The sequence below is a fragment of the Megalobrama amblycephala genome, linkage group LG10, assembly GCF_018812025.1.
Source record: "Megalobrama amblycephala isolate DHTTF-2021 linkage group LG10, ASM1881202v1, whole genome shotgun sequence".
NCBI lineage: Eukaryota > Metazoa > Chordata > Actinopteri > Cypriniformes > Xenocyprididae > Megalobrama > Megalobrama amblycephala.
In genome coordinates, this window is record NC_063053.1 from 7,311,755 (window position 1) to 7,333,042 (window position 21,288).

The 21,288-nt window shown below is 36.9% G+C and overlaps 2 protein-coding genes across 4 annotated transcripts; one reads left to right on the top strand and one right to left on the bottom strand.

Moving 5' to 3' along the window:
• The first annotated feature begins 2,665 nt into the window (after window positions 1–2,665).
• Window positions 2,666–12,575, top strand: sfxn3 (sideroflexin 3). Of its 2 annotated transcripts, none has more exons than XM_048204237.1 (11): window positions 2,666–2,842; window positions 3,624–3,796; window positions 5,747–5,917; window positions 6,489–6,587; window positions 7,073–7,148; window positions 7,499–7,584; window positions 9,434–9,561; window positions 9,728–9,777; window positions 9,871–9,920; window positions 10,005–10,052; window positions 10,134–12,575. In XM_048204237.1, exons 2-11 carry the CDS (start codon window positions 3,633–3,635, stop codon window positions 10,228–10,230), a joined length of 969 nt encoding a protein of 322 aa, XP_048060194.1. In that variant the 5' UTR covers window positions 2,666–2,842; window positions 3,624–3,632; the 3' UTR covers window positions 10,231–12,575. The 2 variants fall into 2 exon arrangements, with proteins under 2 accessions (XP_048060194.1, XP_048060193.1); XM_048204236.1 differs by having other exon boundaries at window positions 2,669–2,842; window positions 3,621–3,796.
• Window positions 12,576–13,496: 921 nt separating this feature from the next.
• selenou1a (selenoprotein U 1a) lies at window positions 13,497–19,592 on the bottom strand. Of its 2 annotated transcripts, XM_048204238.1 has the most exons (7): window positions 19,461–19,554; window positions 18,291–18,669; window positions 17,893–18,072; window positions 17,646–17,737; window positions 14,760–14,900; window positions 14,187–14,351; window positions 13,497–14,103 (listed from the first exon to the last, which is right to left on the bottom strand). In XM_048204238.1, exons 2-7 carry the CDS (start codon window positions 18,604–18,606, stop codon window positions 14,008–14,010), a joined length of 990 nt encoding a protein of 329 aa, XP_048060195.1. In that variant the 5' UTR covers window positions 18,607–18,669; window positions 19,461–19,554; the 3' UTR covers window positions 13,497–14,007. The 2 variants fall into 2 exon arrangements, with proteins under 2 accessions (XP_048060195.1, XP_048060196.1); XM_048204239.1 differs by lacking the exon at window positions 18,291–18,669 and having other exon boundaries at window positions 19,461–19,592.
• Window positions 19,593–21,288: the final 1,696 nt, after the last annotated feature.

Below are 21,288 nucleotides of genomic sequence, written 5' to 3' on the forward strand. Positions count from 1 at the left end.
ATATGAACAGTGGTCTTGTGGAGCAAGATCCAATTAAGTATCACGTTGGTCTGCAGTTTAGCGTCAGTCATAAAATGAAGCATATTTTAACAAGTTGTATACTTCTCTTCTTTTTTTGAGATTACATTATCTATTATGGTTAAATGGTTCAGTGTTTGATCTACTTCCAGGGAATTGTCAAACTGTGAAAGTGGATTTGTCTTAAGGATAAACTGTAAAACTGTAATTGATCCCCTTCATAGCATCAAGGAGATTGGAGCATCTTTCCTGACACTATACTGCCTTATAGTGGTCATTTAACAACACTGCAATAAATTCTGTAGGAGTTCATACCCACTTACAAACCAAATTCAGAGCAAAGAATTAAAGCAGAGTAAACTGAATTTGGCAAAAAAAAAAAAAAAAAAAAACTGAATTTGTCATGGAAATCGAGAATTGCTTCACTTTATTGTAGGCTACCTAATGTAGGCTATCCATTGTATATAGTCAAGATTTATGCTTTATTTATCTTTTCACCAAATATATCTGCAGCTCTTTATTCAAAATGTAAACAAGGACAACATTTGCTGAATCAAAGTCGCTTTAAGACGAGTCATTTCACTCAGCGGCCATCTTTGAAACGCCTCTCGGGCATTCAAGTGCAGCTCCTATCTCTATGAATGGGAAACATCTCCAAATCTGTTTGCCAAGCTTTCGATTAAATTTCATATTTGTAATCACCAATAAAATTTGACAACAGCTGTCTCTTCATTTTTTTCTAAACGCTCGAATCATGACAAAAAATGGTATTTTTTAGGCTGGTTCAAGCTAATGCGCATGTGCAGTCCTAAAAGCGCGTCTCATGCCTCATTTCGGAGGCGGGAGTCTGACTGTTTCTATAGGAACCGGGGCTTCTAACGGCCGCTGCAGTGACGCGATGACTTTACCAATTGGCGATTAGCTCTTATTTTTAGAAGGCGTGCGTTGCACTTTCTCCCATTCAAAACAATAGGAGTGACGCGTCTTGTGTTATTCTATAGTCTTTGCTTGAATTCAGTGCTGCTAATCTGTTTATTTTGATACCATAGGTAGGCTACAAATGTCATACTATACCACATTATTGAAACAGGATAATTGAGATATTACATCTATCTGTGATAGACAGTTAAATTATTTGTATATCTTCAATTAACAGAGTCAGCAGAACGGCCCGGCCTTTTTAGCCAATCAGAAACTCTCTTTGAATTCGGAACTGCATACTAATATACTACTCTAACTATTCCTACCATAGAAAGATATGGTTAAAAAATGGTAAGAGCAGTATGCTAGTATGCGGTTCCGAATACAGCAAATCATTTTGCGAGACGGGCTTCTTTTTTGGAGGGCGGGATTTTGGAGCAAGTGCCCCCCACTGCGGGCTTTAGTGCGATAAAATGTGGCAGGGTCGCCAGGTTTACACAACAAAACCCGCCCAATTACTCCTCAAAACTAGCCCAATCTTATTTCAGGGGGGTTCCATGGTAAAAAATCGCATTCCGAGGGGTAAAATTTGCATTTTTTGGCAGGGCTCTTCTGGTAAAATTCGCATTCCAGGGGTTAAATATCACATTATTTTTATTCAATTCAACCCGCGGACGTGAAAAACGACCCGCGGCAACAGTGTAAAAGTAGCCCAATTCCGCGGGAAACCCGCAGACTTGTCAACACTGGCGTGTGGTTAAAGGAATAAAGCTGTTGTGGTGAGAAATCGAGTCCCCACAGGAATCAGGTCTCCTTTAGGACCCTGAGTGATTACATTTGGACTTTTAATGGATAGTATTTAGTGCCTGATTTTATTTCCTGTTATGATTGTTAAAATGTGTTATAATGACCATTAATGCCTTTTAAATTACATGGTTCATATACTAGTATATAACTGAAGCTATAGGTTGTGAAATCAAGCATTTCTCATTCTTACTGTTTTTTTAGTTAGCGTATGTACTAGCATAGCATACATCTACCCGATTAGCCTGCTAGCTTAGCTTATATTATATTAGGTATGTTTTTTGCTTCCAATATAGTTCCCACATGTTTCAAATTAATGATGTTTGTGAGTACTTAGCATGACAATTAATGTATTAAATATTTATAATAGTAATATACTATACCACATTGCTATTATTATGTAAAATAAATATTAAATTACTTTTACAGAATATAGAATGTTGCAACAATCCTTATCCTTATAAAAAATACATTTTTAGGCATGGTTGTGTTTCCAGTTTGTTTTATTTTTCAATACATAGGCATTCGTTTTATATTTCAAGCATGTTGTACGTGCACTTAATGTAATAAACATCATACAGTAGTGAAATAGGTTATAAATAGTGTATAAATAATAAGACATGGCGAACAACTTTTGATCCGGCATTACCGCTTGGGTCCTAAAGGAGCCTCGATTCTTGGGGGGGAACCGATTTCTCATTCATTTGGTAAATGAAGTCGCTTACGGCACCTTTAACACTTTTTCCCCAAAAAGCTAGCGCTCCCAATGAATGGCCTGTCTCAGGAAATCACGAAGCAGATAACCAATCATAACGCAGCTCTTATCTACGCCCCGCTTTAGAACCAACTACCAATCATAACGCAGTTCTCATCCACGCCCAGTCTCTCGAGCCAACTGCAGATCTCTCTGCCCCAAACACCGCCTTTTCACACAAAAAACGCACGTTCATCATTTCAACCATCTCGCGCAGATTTTCAAGGCAAGCTAGTCCGACCGGAAGTGCGGGCAGTATACTGTCATCACGCAGAGGAAAGCAGTCATCGCTGAGGTCATCTGCTTCAAGGTGTACCTGAACGTTAACTGTGGTCTTTTAGCAAGGTCTGTGTCACATATTTCACTGAATAATTATTTGAATATAAATGCACGTTTGTCTGTTTCGATATGGTTGTTGTGTTCGTGTACGTGAGATGATGTTGTAGTTAGCTAACGTTATCTTAGCAGGTTGAAGGGGATATGGGTATGCTTATAATTACATTGCTTATTTCATAAGAATGAAATAGCACATACTGAATAGCATAAGAATTCACAGCTTCAGTCAAAATAAACGAATCTCGTGTCATAAGAAATGCCTTTATTTTACATGTCCTTGTTAGTTTACATCCCACCAGCATAGCAGCTAGCATTAGCTACAAAAGCTGTAAATATGCGGTTTATCGCTCGCTTTTCAATGGTAGATAAACGATACAATTTTCTATCGTTGTTAAACAGTTACACATTTCTCAAATAAACATCTTTTGTAAGTTCAACAGCCCGGCTCGTCCTTGCTCTTTTGACATGTATTGCTAATCTCACATGTTGACTGTCAGACAGTATTGTTTATAGGCGTGCATGACAGTAAAAGTGTGTTAAAAAGCATCGATTTAAAGAGACAGAGTCCATCTTCAGTCGTTTATTTTATTAGTTTCAAAGGTGAAAGTAAAACTATTTTCGGTCACAAACCATTTTGGCATAACATCAGTTCGACATTCTTCATGACAGAGATGTCATGAATTAACACAAGATAAAATTATTTATTAACACAAATCAGATTTGACCACTTCTGATATATATTTTGTTTCTCAGCAGTTTGAGTAAATGAGTGAGATTTTTTTCACAGAAGACGAATAGGATGTCTGGAGATTTGCCACTGAATATCAACATCAAGGAACCACGATGGGACCAGGGCACATTTATGGGCCGGGCTCAGCACTTCTTCATGGTGACAGACCCCAGAAACGTGCTGCTCTCCAGTGAGGTTTTAGAAGATGCCAGAGTTACTGTGGAGAACTACAGGTGTGTGATCCCAAAGAGCTGATTTTTTTTCTAGTCTATGGACTATTGGAGATCCTTTGTGATAATGTAGAATAATGTCTGTGCAACCAGGGTTGCCATGTCTCCGGTTTTACCCCGGAATTGGGCTACTTTTATATTGTTGCTGCGGGTTGATTTTTATAATGGTAGTGTAGGCGATTTGTTTTATAAACACTTTTTGTTATACTGGTTGAAACTCTCTTCACATCCTGATAGCAATCAATAATAGAAGTGGTCTAAATATTAAAACAAGTAAAAGTATATCTTCTGTGGAAGTCTCGGGACCAAAAAATTTTCGTCCAGTCTATGTATTCAATGTCCTACCTGCCTGTCAACATATGTATTTCCATACCTCCACGCACCTGCTTGCGCAGACATCAGACGTCATCAGCGTGTTCTGTAAGGCTATGTAGAGTTGTAGACAGACAGTCGCTGAGCGCCACAAACAAACAGCAGTCGCCTTTTACAGTTCCTCCTGAACCAAAACAACGATCTTATGCTGCGTTCACACCACATCGTAACCGTAATTATGAGATGGCAAGCCGTGATGTTCTATCCGGAGCTGTTAATGTCCTCAGACTCAGATTTATGCATTTCTATGTCTATGCTATCAATGCTGAAATGAATCTGCAGCAGTCAGATGGTACAAGTCAGAGCTCTGTAAGTTATGTTCATTATTATTGTAATGTTGTGTTCTTTGAGACATGAAGGTAATTTAACTTTCATGACGCTTTGCAGACTCTGCTGTGTGCGTTCATGTGTTTTGGAGGCGTGGCTTTGAAGGGGATCTCATGCTTTCAAAGCTAACTTGCTATTGCTAGCCTCTCCGCAGTTGCCTACCCTACCTTTTAAAGGTTTGACATATTGCATAAATTGCATTTGACTGAAATCCTTGTAACGTTTTACTCATTTTATATTCTACAAATGATAAAACTGCTAGATGATGTTGATGGGAGGAGAACTGCCTTTGAGCTCCTGTGTGGTGAGCTCCTTTATGAATACATTTTGATTTTGAATACATTATGATGTTTATGATTACTACTATATAGTGATTTTAAAGTGACAGTGACTATAAATGTTTTTTTTTTTTTTAATACTTTTATTCAGCAAGAACATTAAATTGATCAAAAGTCACAGTAAAGACATTTATGTGATGTAACGATTTCTATTTCAAGTAAATGCTGTTCTTATTCACTTTATTCATCAAACAATCCTGAAAAGATTTATCACTCTTTCCACAAAAATATTAAGCAGAACAACGGTTTTCAACATTGATAATAATAAGAAATGTTTATTGAGCACCAAATCAGCATATTACAATGATTTCTGATGGATCATTTGACACTGAAGACTGGAGTAATGATGCTGAAAATTCAGCTTTACAATCACAGAAATAAATAACATTTTAAAATACATTCAAATAAAACACTGTTTAAATTGTAATAGTATTTTACAATACATTACTGTTTTTACTGTATTTTTGATGACATAAATGCAGCCTTGATGAAGATAAGAAACTTTTGAATAGTAGTTTATGTGAGTGTTTTTTTTTAACTAGCTCTGATGTCCTGTGACGTCTTATTATTGGCTGTTTTCAAACACTCCCCTCTCTCCCATTGGTCAGACAAACAGATCCCAGTCCCACCCCAAATGCCATTGGCCATTGTTGCTGGTTGATATGCTCAAACAAAAATAGCAATGTTTTGAAAATGCCACAGAGCTTTTCATAGGAAATAACCTATAAATTACATACTTGTATATGTTTCTGCATATTACGCAGGGATAGGCTACAATTACACACTTCAAAGTTTAAATATTGTTTCAGCTCTCTATGCTGTTCTCAGTTTATCATAGGATCAATCTGTTACATTATTGCTTTAATGTGTTACTATACATGTTGAATAAAATATCTTTCTGCTGTGCCCTCCACAGGTTGGGAGTCGTGAAGCCTGGGCTAACAGAAGATCAACTATGGCGGGCCAAATACATCTACGACTCCGCTTTCCACCCAGACACAGGAGAGAAAATGCTGCTAGTTGGACGCATGTCTGCACAAGTGCCCATGAACATGACCATTACGGGCTGCATGCTCACCTTTTACAGGTAAGAACAGCACTGTCACTCTTGATCATTCATCCTTCTGGACACCATATGGACAGGAAGTGTATGTAGACCTGAAAATGTTATACATTAGAGCCAGAAAAGGAAAGGGAGTAAATCTTTCCATGGCTGGGATAAACATCCCTGCTCAGTTCAGGGAATATTTCCTAAGTGAGTCATCATGGAAAAGGCTGCAGACCTACTGAATGGCTAAGTTTGGTGGTATGATTCAGGGTTAGAAGGTTGACTGTAGTATTTTGTGCTCATAAACCGTCAACCAAGAGTAAAAGAATACTTTGACTAAGATAAAAAAAAAAAAAAAAGTGCAGTTCTTTTTCCTGGTTTTATAGACATATTATTACTTGGATAAGTGAGTCATCTACAAATGAGTCATTTTGAGAAAGATCAACATGTGACTCAAATTACAGGCTTGTGTGGGAGTTCTTATGACTGCAGCATTGTCCAAGGAGTCTCATAATGAATGTCTTTTATAAAATAAATATATATACATACACAGATATACATTCATACAAGTTGCATTTTTCATTGAATTCAAGTTTCTCTCTATTTTCAGGACAACCCCAGCAGTGGTGTTTTGGCAGTGGATTAACCAGTCCTTCAACGCTGTTGTCAACTACACTAACCGCAGTGGAGACGCGCCTCTCACCATGAAGTATGACGGCTAAGATCACTATTAGAAACAGTCTAGCTGCAGGTTTCTATAGGAGGCCTCATGGCAACCCACCTTTCGATGGTGTGATGTGTTTCGCCCACACCTTGTTGGTATATTGCACCATTTAGTGTCCTGAAAGTTGTTGCATGAGCCATATGACACAAATGATTGAGTCTATTCCACTTGCACTTCATGAACTTCCCATGGAGCAGCAGAGATCATCATTACACATGCGGCACACATGCTGATTCAGATAGCATGCTCATTTATTTATGTTTCCATTCTGATCATGTGTTTATTAGCAGTTTATCATCTAACAATATAACTGCCTGTATCATTCTTTCACCAAGCATTAGTTGTTGGATTATGAAGTTACGCAGCGAGGCTTGTCACTGTGTCAATTATGAGCTTCATGAGAAATATTTTTGTACTGATGTACTCAGTAACGCATAATACTTAATGCAAATTATTTTCATCCTCTGCAGTCAGCTTGGTGCGGCCTACGTCAGTGCGACCACTGGAGCTGTAATAACAGCCCTTGGCCTGAAATCTCTGACCAAGGTTTGTCATTTCCTTAAATTCTCTCAATATTTCTATTTTATTACAGAGTGACTTTTTTAACATTTCTTTAAAATCTTTAACATTTTTGAAGATATTGGTTTACTACTCAATATTGTTTCCATTTATATTTTTTAATATATTCCATCTATGCATGTTTTTGAAAAAAAAAAAGTCTCTTATGCTCATCAAGACCGCATATATTTGATCAAAATTACAGAAAAAATATTAGAGTGAAATATTATTAGATTTTAAAATTACTGTTTTACACCTTTTTGTATGAATTTTAAATGCTGGTTTATATTTTGTGACAATTTTTGGCAGTTGTCACTCAATATCTTATCTCTCTCCAGCACTTGCCTGCTATTATGGGGCGTTTTGTTCCATTTGCTGCTGTGGCAGCGGCAAACTGTATCAACATACCCTTCATGAGACAAAGGTGAGTGAAAAAAGACTGGGTTCCAGTATTTTAATGACTTAAAATTGAACATAATTAAAAGGTGCAGTAAGTGGTTTTTGAGAAACACTAAAGTGGATCGGACCGAGCACCATAACACACTTGTAGCAAATCAGCAGTAGGGGGTATAAACCCTTATGATGGGGGAGGAGAGAGAGCGAGAGCAAGAGGGTGATTTAAAGGGTTAGTTCACCCAAAAATGAAAATTCTGTCATTTATTACTCACCTTCATGCCGTTCCACACCCATAAGACCTTCATTCATCTTCGGAGCACAAATTAAGATATTTTAGTTGAAATCCGATGGCTCAGTGAGGCCTCCATAGCCAGCAATGACATTTCCTCTCTCAAGATCCATTAATGTACTAAAAACATATTTAAATCAGTTCATGTGAGTACAGTGGTTCAATATTAATATTATAAAGCGACGAGAATATTTTTGGTGCGCCAAAAAAAAACAAAATAACGACTTATAAAGTGATGGCCGATTTCAAAACACTGCTTCAGGAAGCATCGGGCCACAATGAATCTTTTTGTGTCGAATCTGCTGTTCGGAGCACCAAAGTCACATGATTTCAGCCGTTGGCTTTTTGAGACGCGATCCGAATCATGATTCGATACACTGATTCATAATGCGAATCCGAAGCTTCATGAAGCAGTGTTTTGAAATCGACCATCACTAAATAAGTCGTTATTTAGTTTTTTTGGTGCATCAAAAATATTCTCGTCACTTTTATAATATTAATATTGAACCACTGTACTCACATGAACCGATTTAAATATGTTTTCAGTACCTTTATGGATCTTGAGAGAGGAAGTGTCATTGCTCCCTATGAAAGCCTCACGGAGCTATCGGATTTTAACTAAAATATCTTAATTTGTGTTCCGAAGATGAACAAAGGTCTTACGGGTGTGGAACGGCATGAGGGTGAGTAATAAATGACAGAACTTTCATTTTTGGGTGAACTAACCCTTTAAAGAAAGACTGTAGAAAGAGAAATGGCTGAGAGACATTACAAAAGAGAAAAAATCAGAGGAATATCACTGAAAAAGGAAGGGTTTTGCTAAGGCAGCACTGAAGAGACTTAAAGTGATAGTTCACCCAAAAATGACAATTATGCCATCATTCACTCGCCCTCAAGTTCCAAACTTGTTTAAATTTCTTTGCTCTGCTGTACACAAAGGAAGATATTTTGAAGGAAGTTTGTAACCAGGCCGCTTTGGGACACCATTGACTTCCATAGTAGGAAAAAAAATACTATGGAAGTCAATGGTGCCCCAGAATTGTTCAGTTTCCCACATTCTTCAAAATATATTTCTTTGTGTTCAACAGAACAAAGAAATTTAAACAGGTTTGGAACAACTTGAGGGCGAGTGAATGACATAATTTTTCGGTGAACTATCCCTTTAAGTGCGAAGGCCTAAAAACGGATGCTGAGGTTGCATTGTTTCTGCTCCATATGTGAGTCACATTGGTTTTACAGAACCAAGATATGCTGCTGTTGTAATATTAGCTATAGTAACAAGACCGTTTTGAGTGATGGTGTGCTGCTGGCGACTAACAACAAACTCTTGCTTATATATACTCTTGTGTACTGTATGTTATTCTTTTTTTGTTCTTTCTTGTCATTTGTTCATTTTTCGTGAAGCATTATTTTGCTTTTGCAGTGCATTTTGGGGGTGGAGCAATAAAGGGAGGGGTGTGTTTGTTTGGCTTGATTTCAAATATCAACAGTGTTTCTCAGAAATCACTTACTGTACCTTTTTATTTGCCTTTAAAACATGTTGAATCAACCATTGAATGAGTTCTCTCTTTTCTTATTACTTCTACAGAGAGCTGAAGTATGGTATTCCTATTACTGATGTTGAGGGTAAACGTCTGGGAGAATCAACTAAAGCTGCTCAGCAAGCCATCGTACAGGTGGTGGTGTCTCGTATTGGGATGGCAGTGCCAGCCATGGGTACGCTTTTGTAGATTTTTTTGTAATATAAATATTGGAGTTTCTCTATATTTTTGGTTTTTGTTTTGAATAACCTCTCATTCACAGCAACATAAAGTGGTAAAATATGAAATTAAGAGAGTGTTCTCCTTGTATTTTACTTTTATGCATTTGTTTTCTCAAACAGCTATTCCTCCAGTTATTATGAATGCCTTAGAGAAGAAAGCCTTCATGAAGGTAAGGAATCACAGACTTTCAAGCATTTCTCTGAATCTGTCGGCATTATGCATGTTTTTAAATGGCATTGCAAAATTTCTGTCCACTTCTCAGCGGTTCCCGGTTCTCAACGCCCCTGTACAAGTTGGTCTTGTTGGATTATGGTAAGTTTTTAGGCAGTGTTTGTTTGCTACACACAGCAATCCTGGTTTAAATCAATGACTTATTTTAAATATCCATCCCCATAGTCTGGTGTTTGCCACTCCACTGTGCTGTGCCCTGTTCCCACAGAAGAGGTGAGTGCTGCTAATATAGATGTGTTATTCCCCTGGTTTGTTTTATGTGCTAAATTGGGATGTTTTTCTGTCTATGTGAAGTTCTATGAAGGTGAGCAGCCTGGAGCCGGAGGTTCAAGAGAGGATACGACAAAGCAATCCTCACGCAACCACTGTTTATTTCAACAAGGGTCTGTAGAGCAGTCTAGGTTGCAGCCCTTTCTGATGTCCTCCATTGGGCACAACTTGAAGGATAGAACTTTTTTCTTTTTGCTTTTCTGAGTTATATATATTTTTGTCAATTTTACCCATGCTATTGCACAATCCTAAATGACTATATGTACAATGAAAGCCAGAACTTGCTGCTGGATTTAGTTAAAGATGCTTGAATGTTAACAGCTGCATTGATGTTTTACACCCCATCAGTTGACAGCACACATGTAGATTTATTTACCAGTACATTCATTACTTTGATTTATTCTAGATAAATATGGCTCAGTATTTAAGTTTTCCAGTTTTGTGGCTCAAACGTTTCTCTCACATGCACATTCTTTCTGAAGACAGTTACAGAAATTGGGTTTTCAACTTTATTCTGCCATGAGTATTTCCACCTTGCATGCTCCATTATGTGCCCATTAAGTGCACTTGTGCAGCAAATGCAGTGTGCTTTACTCTGTATACTGCAAAAGAAGCCCTAAGATGTGCTAACACTCCTTCATGAGCACATCAAATGCTAATTATTTGGTGACTATCTCTGGTTTCTTCAGGCCATACTTCATTATTTCTGTTTAAGCCTTACAGTCCTGTGTGGTTTGAAGTCATTGCAAAAGTCTCAGAGATGTTTGGTTGTGTGGATTGTAGTTTGTGTATTATTGAAGAATAGTGAATAGGTCAAAACAATATCTATTTGAATATTTAATACTTATTATTATCATTTGTGTGATTGTATAAATAATTCCCCCTAATGGAACTGAATGTGTCTGGGCTTAAAGACAGAAGCGCTACACGTATACAAAATATGCTCATTCGGAGTATGAAGAAAGAGTTGCTTCATATGCCCTGCTTTGATCATGTCATCTCAGACATTAACAGTTATGGGAACAACAATTAGATTTATTTATTGTTGTCATGGGGGAATCTATGATGTGTTGTATCAATATATACAGGTATATATATGATAATGTCAGTCATAGTGTCTTTAGTGTGATATATATCCTTTTGTAAGTTCTTTAATAGCCTCCTGTAATCTGAGCGAATAAGATCAAACTTGTTTTCCCTGACATATTGTGGTAATAATACAGTGTGTAGTTTTTGTTGTGTGGTTCCTATTGTTTTTGTGGATGAAGTTAACAAACCTTTACAGTGTTTCTTTGCCATCAGACTCACAACTCTATGCTTTTTTTGGGATGAAAAGGCACATTGTTTTGTTATTCTCATCATGTCCTCTGAGAGGCAACAGAGATCTGTTTGGTTTTGATTTGAGCACTCCATGTAGGCAACTATTTTTTAGCCTAATATCTAAGCACATTATATGTTACGTGAGTATGCTTTTGAAAAAAGTATCCCAGTGGAAAGCAGTCAGGGATTGATGCTTTCTCTTTTATTTAATGCACAATTTCCTTGTTACTATGATGATAGGATTGATGGGGAACTGTTGGATATGTTATGCAAATAAGACTCTTTGATTGTGATTTATACAAAACTGTCTGATTTCCTCTTGGAATGTCCTGTTACACCAAATCTTACAGACCAGATCAACCAACATGCTGTCAAGATTCATTCTTCCTATAATAATGCACAGTGTACCTGCACAAATTCATTCGGCTGTGTAATGATAATCAACGTCACATAATATGCTCAATATAACACAGAGTTCCAAACTTAAACCAGGGTGTTGTTGTCTGTCTCATCAGACATTATACTGTCAGGACTCATATCCTCCTCAATCACTAAACCGTTTGTAATATATTACTATAAGCACACCAGATTATTCAGCAAGTTTTATGATTGTAAATTGCACTAGACCACTGACAATGTTTATTGGAGATTGTTTTATTGTGTATAAATTTAATAATTTAGTGAACCTAATGGATGGAAAACCATGATGTTATAATTGTACACACACAAGATTGTTAATGAACATACAGTGGTCATTAATGTTATTTTATTTACAGTTATAACTGTCAATTAGTTATATGTTGATCATAAGAGTAAATTAAAAATAAAGACTGTAACACCAAATAAATTTGGCATGTTAGAAAAATGAGACCTTACCAAAGAAAATAATTCTTTGTTTCACTGCACAGGCTTGATGCTTAGAGCACATACTTATTGATGGGTCTCCCATATTGTGGAAAGTGCAGACAAATTTAAGCAATAAATGATTTGATGTATCTTGCTATATCTCTGTCACACCAGGAACACCCACTTTAGCAGTTATTATTGGTGCTCATTGTGTTTTATTTTTCCAGCATTTTTTTTATTGTTTTGTTACATCCTTGTGTGTATTTTATCTGGAACAATGTAATAAAGATATTAAACTAACTGACTGAGATGATATTTTGTTTGTCAGCATTTGCTATAGAGGTGCCTCGGCTCGTATTTATAAGCCAAATATTTTAATTCTAACTATTGATCAGTTAATCAGATGTTTTCTGAACCTGATGGCTTTCCCAGATAAAACCCAGATTTAAATGTGATTAAACAAAAAGCTAAATTATTTTATCAGGGCAGTTTCCAAGTCTCTGCCGTAACAAACCGTATATGGGCTGAGAAAGGGACTCCGTTTCATATGTATATATGTATTGTGTGTGTGTGTGTATATATATATATATATACACACACACACACACACACACACACACAAATCAGGGATTAGAACTGAATGTCGCAGTAGCTGCTAAAGAGTAGTAAAGATGTGTTGTGGAGAAATACAATGTAAAGGACTGCAATACATGCAATTTCTCATGAGGATAAATGGTTTTCTAATTCTATACTATCATTGAAAAGTTTGGGGTAAGTACAAATTTTTAAAATGTTTTTCAAAGAAGTCTCTTATGCTCACCAAGGCTGCATTCATTTGATCAAAAATACAGAAAAAAACTAACATTGTGAAATATAACAATTTAAAACAACTGTTTTCTATTTAAATATATATTAAAATTTATTCCTGTGATGGTAAAGCTGAATTTTCAGCATCATTGCTCCAGTCTTCAGTGTCACATGATCCTTCAGAAATCATTCTAATATGCTGATTAGCTGCTCAAGAAACATTTCTTATCAATGCTGAAAACAACTGTGATGCCTAATATTTTTGTAAAACTTTTTTTGATGAATAGAAAGTAAAAAAAAAAAAAAAAACACATTTGAATTTTTTTTTTACTTTTTACTTTTTTTTTCTTCCCTCTTTCCATTGACAATTCAAACATCAATTTTTGAAAGCATGTCAAATAAAGACAAACTGAATATTTGGAGGTGACGTTTATTGTTGATTGTGTCCAGCCCCAGCTGAACCTTTGGCTGCTCACTGACCAAAAACCAGCGGGTATGTAGGCATGTGTTGGCATCAAATCTGCTCTTTCAACATGGAGTTTGGAGTCAGACTATCATTAAAACACATACCACCAAAAACCACGAGCGTGGCAGCAGGCAACCAAAGGAATGCAATAAGGTGAAAAACAACAATACAATGGTTCATGACAAACAATTTCTAAAGTGCAAAAACAATATTACTTAATTACACAACATTACTCTCATATGTAAGTACTAAAGCACCAGAATTAAAATGAGGCCACACGCAACTCTGTGACATCATCACTTAGCTCTTAAAGTGTGCCAGTCAGTGCCAACAATTTAACAACCTGAGCTTTTGTCTATTCACAGCATTAGTGTGAGAATGAAGTGTGATGAGGTGGATTGTGACTCAAGGGAGAACTTTCCTTAATCTCTATTTTGATTTGCAAACTTTATACAGCATTTACTTTTCTACCACAATTTTTTTAGCGGCTTCCAGAACAGACTCTAAGCTGACTTTATCCCCAAACTCCTTTTCTCTGTGCTCTAGAAGAACCCCCTGAAAGTGAAAACATGATGTATGAGGAAAGACAAATCTCTGAATTGGTTTGTAATGATTTAATGAAAAATCTAATAGATTACCTGTTCACCAGATCCGATGACAAACACCCCTCCCAGGATGAAACCTTCTCCATTCATGTTGCCCTGGTATCCTGACTTCCAGGCCCTTATAAAATTTTGCCAAACTCCCAAGCGAATGAAACCAAGCCCACCCATCTTCCTCTGTTGTGGCCCATAAAATGCTTGCTGTGTACAAATAGACACCCATGCAAAATAATTAATTATTAGTAGATTTGTGCATTATTCAGTAAAACTTTTCATGCAAGCACGGTTTAGATTTACCATATTTGATGTGCTCTATGTGTGTGTTTATATATGAATAAAAGTGTAAATTAAATCTGTTCGTCATATAAAGTGATCATGTCTCAGAAGACTTGGATTTAACTGCTTGATTTATATGGATCCTTCTATGATCTCTTTATGAACACTGTAAAAGCAACAACATTTTGGTTGCATGGACTTTCAATAGATGCACAGAAATCTCTCAGGTTTCATTAAAAATGTCTTCATTTGAATGAAAGTCTTAGGAACGACATCATAAATGATGACAGAATTTTAATTTTTGGGTGTGCTAACCTTTTAAAGTTTACTAACCTTTTCATCCAAGAAAATCTCCCCTGCGAAGTGAGGCCTGAAGTCCTGAATCTCTGTACCTACATTCTCCTTCACAACAGCATACAGAGGGACCCCGAGCTCATCCAGCTGGGGCTTCAGAGAGGACAGCTCAGAGGCCTCCTGCAGATACACAATAACATCAGCAGCAGTTTCCTCAGTGTTTTATAATGAACTGAAAATATTTTTACACTTCTCATAACATAGGTCTCTGACATTGTATTTTGCACCATTGCTTTGGCAACCCTGCTGAAAAATCCAGCATTGCTGGTAATCAGCATAAGATGTTTGCTGGCTGTGACCAGCATGGGATGCTGATTTCTGATAGTGATGTGACATCTGACACCGAAGCTTCGAAAATTGTATCAAAAAAACAAAACATCTCACAGTGAAGCACTGTACCACAGCTTGATTTGTTTTGTCATAGCCACGTGATATGTGACATCCGAAGCTTCGTTTTTGCACACAATCACTGCTTCGTATTCTGATTCAAATAACGCAAAACCTTGCGCAGGTGTCAAGTGTCATTCGCTTTATGATAAGAATAAATCATAATGTGAATAAATATTTACATTTGTAGTTTTGTGCATGTTCAGTTTGTATTTATTCCCAGTTCATAAGTACTTCAACTGACCATTCTATGATAATCTTTGTTTATCAGCTTGCCCATTTTTTCCCCCAGAAATTTATTCAAAGACTTATTTATTTAAATTGTCTAAGTAAAATGACACGTGTATTTTTTATATAGACTAATTATTTTCATTGTTTTATACACTTTCATAGCAGAAAACACTGAAACACTCCAAAGATAGCTAGGTTGTCTAGTCTCTAGGGCAGTGTTTCCCAACCCTGTTCCTGGAGGCACACCAACAGTACACATTTTGAATGTCTCCCTTATCTGAACCATATATTTCTGGTCTTGGAGTTTCTACTAACGAACTGATGAGTTGAATCAGGTGTGTTTGATTAGGAAGATTTGGAAAATGTGTACTGTTAGTGTGCCTCCAGGAACAGGGTTGGGAAACACTGCTCTAGGGCACAAAGGCAGCTTTTTCCACCTTTTGACCACAAGATGTCATTAGTGAGCACCGTTTTGAAAAGCTTTGAGTGATGATGAACCTTTTTATGATACACATGAGGGGAAAGCCTCTGTGCTTTGTAAAGCTTCATATCGCCATCACTAGTTTGCTGGTCTCCAGCATGGGAACCAGAAGTGATGGCTTAGCAACATCTTGACTATGCTGGTCCACCAGCTAGACCAGCACTATACCAGCTCTAACCAGCCTGGACCAACATGGAATAATTAAAGGGATAGTTCACCCAAAAATGAAAATTCTGTCATCATTTACTCCCCCTCAAGTTGTTCCAAAATTGCATGAATTTCTATCTTCTGCTGAACACAGAAGAAGATATTTTGAAGAACGTCGGTAACCAAACAGCTGACGATAGCCATTGACTTCCATAGTGTTTTTTCTATACCACAGTTAGTAACCCACATTCTTCATTATATCTTCTTTTGTGTTCAGCAGAAAAAAGAAATTCATTCAGGTTTGGAACATCTTCAGAATGAGTAAATGATGGCAGAATTATCATTTTTGGGTGAATTATCTCTTTAAATATGTATATAGTCTGTTGCGTTGCATGTTTCAAAGCGAAGCTAGTGCTTTGCTAATGGCATCAACTAGTGATCCAGTGTTTTCAGTGTTTGCTGTGAGTTTAACATGCATTTGGGAATGCAGCGGTCACCAGTTACACATTTTTTTCACATTCCCATCATTTCCAATATTTTTGTGGACAGATGATTACAGCATTTCACTACACTAGTAATATATATCTTAGGGATAAAAATAGTAATAATATAAACTTTTATTATTAGTGATGGGAAACCGAGGCTTTCTGAAGCGTTTGAGGCTTTCATCAAATTGTGCCGAAAAAAGGTTCATTACTCGAAGCTTTTAACACGGCGCGCATTAGCGACATCTGGTGGTCAGACTTGTTTTCTCCACCATATCTAACAAATCAGGGAGCAGATCTACGGTTTGAAAAAGCACGTGACCAGACAAAGTCCTGACATACGGAATCACTTTTGTCTTGGATCAATACAGCTCTATCTGATCTAAACTAATCTCATTAATTTGTGACAATGACACCACAACTCCTGTCATGTTTAACCTATTCAACGGATTCACATATTGATCAATAATATAAAATACAATGATGTGATCATAGTTGATAATTTTGGATGAGCTGTTTAACCCTTATATTCTGTTCGGGGTCTCTGAGACCCCAGCAATAAAACATGATTAAGTGCATTTTCCTTTTATGTATCAGGTGAAGCACCAATTTTTTCAAACCAGCTGTCTCGATTTTCCGATACTGCACTCGATTTTCCATCAATCACGTGGTATTGTCATTTCCATACAAGCATCGGTACAGTGTGTGATACAATAGTGCTTTGAAAACTGCGTCGGAGCATCAAAGCCCCGGTATCAACCGTCCCATCACTAATTATTATTATATTCTACTTGTTTGGCTTCCTAAATCACCAGTGTGAATGTAATGTGTGAAATGTCTGAAACATCTCACAACTAAAAAGAGGTTAGAGTTTTTGCAAAGTCAATGCAAAAACGTTTTACAATGTTTAGTTCTGACACTGAAAGCTTTTAATTTTAAACTCTTAAAGTGCACCAGAGTGATGCATTAAACTTTAAAATGTACATAGTTTTCTTTCGGGAGACTTTCTTTCTGTTGGAATCACTAAGACTAATGTGAATTCAGCCAAAATTAGTGCATAAAATGCAAAAAGAGCTCAGATTTAGTTTGGGCAGTGAATGAGAGCCCTTGACTAAACTTTATTATGAACTTTACCTCTCTGCACAAAAATCATCCAGGTCGCCGGACAGCCATGATCACTGCACCAGATTTCTCCCAGAGAATTTTCGCTTTTAAATTCCTCTCATCTGAATGAACACAGATGGAAAAACTTATATACTTATATGTTATATATTAAACTTATATGTTTATTACAATAAACATAGTGACAGCTTTTCTTAATTATGACAGCAATTGGCTAAAATTTAATTTCACTTCCTCTGGATTTCAGTTCATTTCCTACCACTGTCGATGGTTTTGAGATCAGCATTCCCAAGATACTCTACAGTAGCAGGTGGCGATTTAGTCAGCAGGAAGTCAGTGTTTGCAAGTATTAAGCCGGCGATGGCGGCCCCCACAGCACCAAGGCCTAGTGACCACATGCCCATGGCAAGCGTCTCACCCTCCAGGACAGATGACGACACTGCAGTGAAAACATACACAGTGTGGTAGGTTAGATTACACACTGTTTCAATAATAAAAAGTCATTTGTGGAAGCTATATGATAACATATGGGTGTGAGCGACCCAAATGAAAAGTGTTCTTTGCACACAAAGAGCTCTCACATTTTTGTACTAAAGGCAAGCCTGTAATTACTATAAAACACCACTCTACCAAGACATGCTGGAGCAGGAGCAATACCTTTTGTCTTACTAAAGGAAGGCTGGCCGTTCTGGTTTTCCTTTGAGAAGTGCCGGTTTGTCGAAATAGCACGAAAGCATATAGCGTTGACAGAAGTGGGAAACACTAATGTCTTGAATGGTGGTCGGCATGTAGAGATGGTCAGTGGGAGATACTTTGAAGGGAAGTTATGCGTTACAACTGTCTTATCAATGGCTAGATGCCGGGGAGATTGCGATACAGAAACTCTGTACTTGAGGCTATTTACACAAAGAGAAATTCTTCCTCTTGGTGACAAATGGGTCAAACACATGGGCCGTAGTCGCATGAGAGCCATTGCAACATCTAGGGTTTAGCCAACCTTTCCAAATTGGGTAAAAGTGAAGTTCAGTGGAAAGCTCTGGAGAGGAAAGGAAAACAATGCTTTACCTCTCAATGTAGGCTTTTTTTAAAAAATAAAAAAAATAAATTGGAATAAGCCTCAAAACAAAGTGTGCACACTTGTGAAATGGAAGTACACTTTGCCATACTTTAAAAAAGAGAACATAATATGGAAATAATATATAATATAATGTATTATATTAAATGCAATTAGCTGAACTTTAGTGTGCTTTTTTTTTTACCAATTTAATCTTTTTAAACATATACTTAAGGATTTGAAGTACACTAACACTACAAGTGCACATACAATACAATTAAGCGCACTTCATTTTCACAAGGGCCTCTCCGGAGTTTGTTGTTAAATTTGGAAATGTCAAATTCACAGTCTAGGCTAATTAAAGGCCTGTACTGTTTTTTTTTTTTTTTTTAAATATCCATGTTCAATTTATGCTTAGGATGACATAACTGTAAGACTTCACCTGATGTAACCTGTCTACAGTATATTTGGCGTGGAAGTGTAGAGGATTAAACATTTCTACTCTTCACATCAATAAGTTATAACTTATTGCTTAAGGATAATTAATACAGAAATGCGGTAAGCAATGCCGAGCCAACATTTTTTTAATATTTTACACTGCTTACACAAGAGGCTAAAGTTCATCAAGCTAACACTTGCTGGTTAGCGTGTTTGCCTAGCTAGTGAGGTGTTACAATGCAAAATAGAAGCACTGACCATTTAAGAATATTAACTATCATAAACATGAATATCTGCATTAAAGCTGACAACTCAACAAAGCGATTAATACTCACAGCTTGCAGTTCTAAGGCTCTCTGTCAGTTGGCTGTCAAACTACGCGTTCAGTTGGAGGAGGACTAGCAGCCTGTGCCTAATCTCTTAAAGAGACAGGCAGCAATAAATATGTACTGCGTCTGCGTAGAAGTTTTACCAAGCCTTCGTTAATGTAGATTAATAAACTAGTAAAAAGGCATAGGCTATAAAAAGGATTAAATATAGTTATTATTTTGAGTTATTTTCACATACTTTATATGAGACATTCTTATGATTAACGCAGTGTTAGCATCAAGCCTGGTTTTCTCAAAGAGTTTAAACACAAGCATTTAAAGGATTAGTTCACTTTCAAATTAAAATTTCCTGATAATTTACTCACCCCTATGTAATCCAAGATGTTTATGTCTTTCTTTCTTCAGTCGAAAAGAAATTAAGGTTTTTGATGAAAACATTCCATGATTATTCTCCTTATAGAGAATACGAACCGACGTCACGCCTCGTTGCATGCCGGGGCGGCGCCGCCATTTTGACAGGATCGCCCTCTATTACTCGCACTGAAATTAATACGGATTCTTGCTTACCTTTTGTTTTGTTTCTGCCATTAAGTGGAACGTTAACATTTTTAATGGTATCGTTTGCAGAGAATAGAAGCTATTTTATCGCGTCGCATGATCATTTTATTTATTTATTTTTTTTCACTGAAGTTTTGTAGAATTTCGTTTACAATGTTGATCTGTTTACCGTGTCGCACGCTGGACGCTCACCACTGCTTCAGCCATCGTATGAATATCCAAATAAATCTATGTGATCAACACACTGAGAAAAGTCGATTCATTTATTTGTTGGAAACTTTTAAATGGTGCTTAAACGAGCATACTGAGTAGGCCTACAACTGTTGTCATTGTAATCCCCCTTTTCCACGATCACAGATGAGGAGAATCAGAGATTATGGGTCAAATTCAGCGGACAGACGGACACGAACACAATGTATTTTTATATTTATTTAACAAATGACAACCACACTAAGCAGTTTCATACCTTTATAAAAACCGTTATGAAGAAAATGTATAAAATGCTTGCATTTTAAGTGATACTGAAAGTTTATATTTTGGTCTCATCCGTTTTTCAGCATGTGCTTTATTTGTAAATAGAATTTGGTCTCTTTAATATCAGTCTAAGTGCATTAAGCCTTTTCTTGAGAGGACACGAGAGGAAACCCTTTTTATAAACGTGTTGCGTTCATATTTTGGGCTCATTTGCGTATCTCCACGCAGTATGCTTTAATAAATATACAGAATTGTTTGTTTGTCACATGAAGCGTTTTTCTTGTTAAGCATTTGAATGTCCCCGTCAAGTTCTGCTAATTCACGAGCGCAGTGAGAGTCGCAAAGGTAATGTTAATTATTAAACCAAACGAAATCAAAACGTTCAAAAACACTTAGCAATGTGATTCTTTTATTGAGTGATAAGCAGTGGGTTTAATCAGTGCAATTATGAATAGATTTGCCATCCGGCGTCTTCTCGTCATCTCCTCGACTTGGTGTTCCCTTGGTGATTTTACACGTACAAAAGGCGAAAAAACTTTTTCACTGTCTTGTTTTCTCTCAGAACTATGATCTGAGTTAGTATCACAATTATCGATGCAGCATTAATGACATACAATGGTGACATTTTTCACAATCATGACAGAAAACAAATTACTGCACTAAACTCAATAACGGAAAGGCCGCGCGATCCTGTCAAGATGGCGAATAAACAAAGAAGTTACCCAGAACTCAATGCGGCGTGACGTCAGATTCGTATTCTCTATAGTGGACTTCAATGGACTCCCAACGGTCAAAATTACAG